At 41.0% G+C, this 1,250-nt stretch overlaps 1 protein-coding gene across 1 annotated transcript, besides 5 other annotated features; it reads left to right on the top strand.

Moving 5' to 3' along the window:
* On the top strand, positions 1 to 815 carry Tc00.1047053439125.10 (peptide chain release factor 1, putative; the record flags this gene model as incomplete). Its single annotated transcript, XM_797125.1, has 1 exon — positions 1 to 815. A coding segment is annotated over one exon (815 nt), but the record flags the coding sequence as incomplete, so codon positions are not given.
* Positions 1 to 1,250: a sequence feature (heterozygous, non-Esmeraldo-like haplotype).
* Positions 955 to 980: a microsatellite.
* Positions 981 to 1,016: a sequence feature (T-rich).
* Positions 1,019 to 1,056: a sequence feature (AT_rich).
* Positions 1,093 to 1,125: a microsatellite.

The raw sequence follows: 1,250 nt of genomic DNA, 5'->3' as shown, positions 1-1,250 counted from the left end.
GGAAAGCGGTGGGTGAAGAGGCTTCTTTATTTGCCGCAGAGCTGGCGGAGATGTACAGGGAATATTCTACTGGCGTAAGAAATTGGCGTATTGAGGAGGCTGAGAATGGAGCAGGAGGAGGAGGAGCAGCTGGTGGTGGTGGTGGTGATGCCTCTGCGTTGAGCGCTCCGGCACTGGCCAGTACCGGGGTAAAATTTAAGGCTATAGGTGATAGTGTGTACCGCAATCTTCGCCATGAAATTGGGGTTCATAAGGTGCAGCGGGTTCCTCTTACCGACCAAGATGGAAAGATGCAAACTTCTACGGCTGTTGTGACACTTATGCCCGTACTTGATCCTGTGTCTGTGAATGTTCACGAGAATGACTGCAAAATTGAGTTTGTGAGAGGTTCTGGTCCTGGTGGCCAGGGTATGCAGAGTAGTTCCAACGCAGTATGTCTCACACATATACCCTCTGGTATTTCTGTGAAGTGTCATCAGTCACGGTCTGCGCTTGGAAACAAAGAAACTGCTTTACAATTAGTTGCCCAACAATTGTTAGCACAACGTGTCAAGGATCAAAACTCTTCCTTTCACGAAGCCTGGAGAAATCAATGGAGTAGTGGCGAAAGATCCGATAAGATGCGTACATACAACTTTCCCCAGAATCGAGTGACTGATCACCGACTTGGCAAGGATTTTCCCTTGAATACATTTATGGAAGGTGGTAATGGACTAAAGGGCCTGCATGATGATTTGAATGCGTCAGAAGACAGAAAACAGTTGGTGACGGTGTTGTTGCGACACATAGAGGGTGAATTTGGTAGTGCGGTATAAGTAAATTGAGGCAAATGATCTTGGTAACTTCACAGATGGCAAATAAGTTATATCTATATACATCGGTACGTGTATTTGTGTTTTCCTCCCAAAATATTGGAGAGAGCTGAAGCTGGACGACTCCGAATGCATTTATTCTTTATTATTATTATTATAATTATTATTTTTCTTTCTTTCTTTTTTTTTTTTTATTTGTTTATTGCAATTATAATAATTCTAATTAATTCATTATTTTTTAATTCTGAAGTATGTTTGAAGAAACAACTTATCACATCCCTTTTTTTCTCGTTTTTTTTTTTTTTTTCTTTTTGGTACGTGATTGAAATAAAGAGAAAACCACACTGTCGAGAATAAAAGAGGATAACCAACAGATGTCGCATGAAATCACGGAGAATCAGAAGAAAGAGTTCCCATATCTGCTTGGAAAATGGTTTT

This window comes from Trypanosoma cruzi, genomic scaffold (assembly GCF_000209065.1).
Source record: "Trypanosoma cruzi strain CL Brener 1047053517181 genomic scaffold, whole genome shotgun sequence".
In the NCBI taxonomy this organism is placed as follows: domain Eukaryota; phylum Euglenozoa; class Kinetoplastea; order Trypanosomatida; family Trypanosomatidae; genus Trypanosoma; species Trypanosoma cruzi.
The sequence above is the reverse complement of the archived record's forward strand: the minus strand, read 5'-3'. Positions and strand labels throughout refer to the sequence as shown.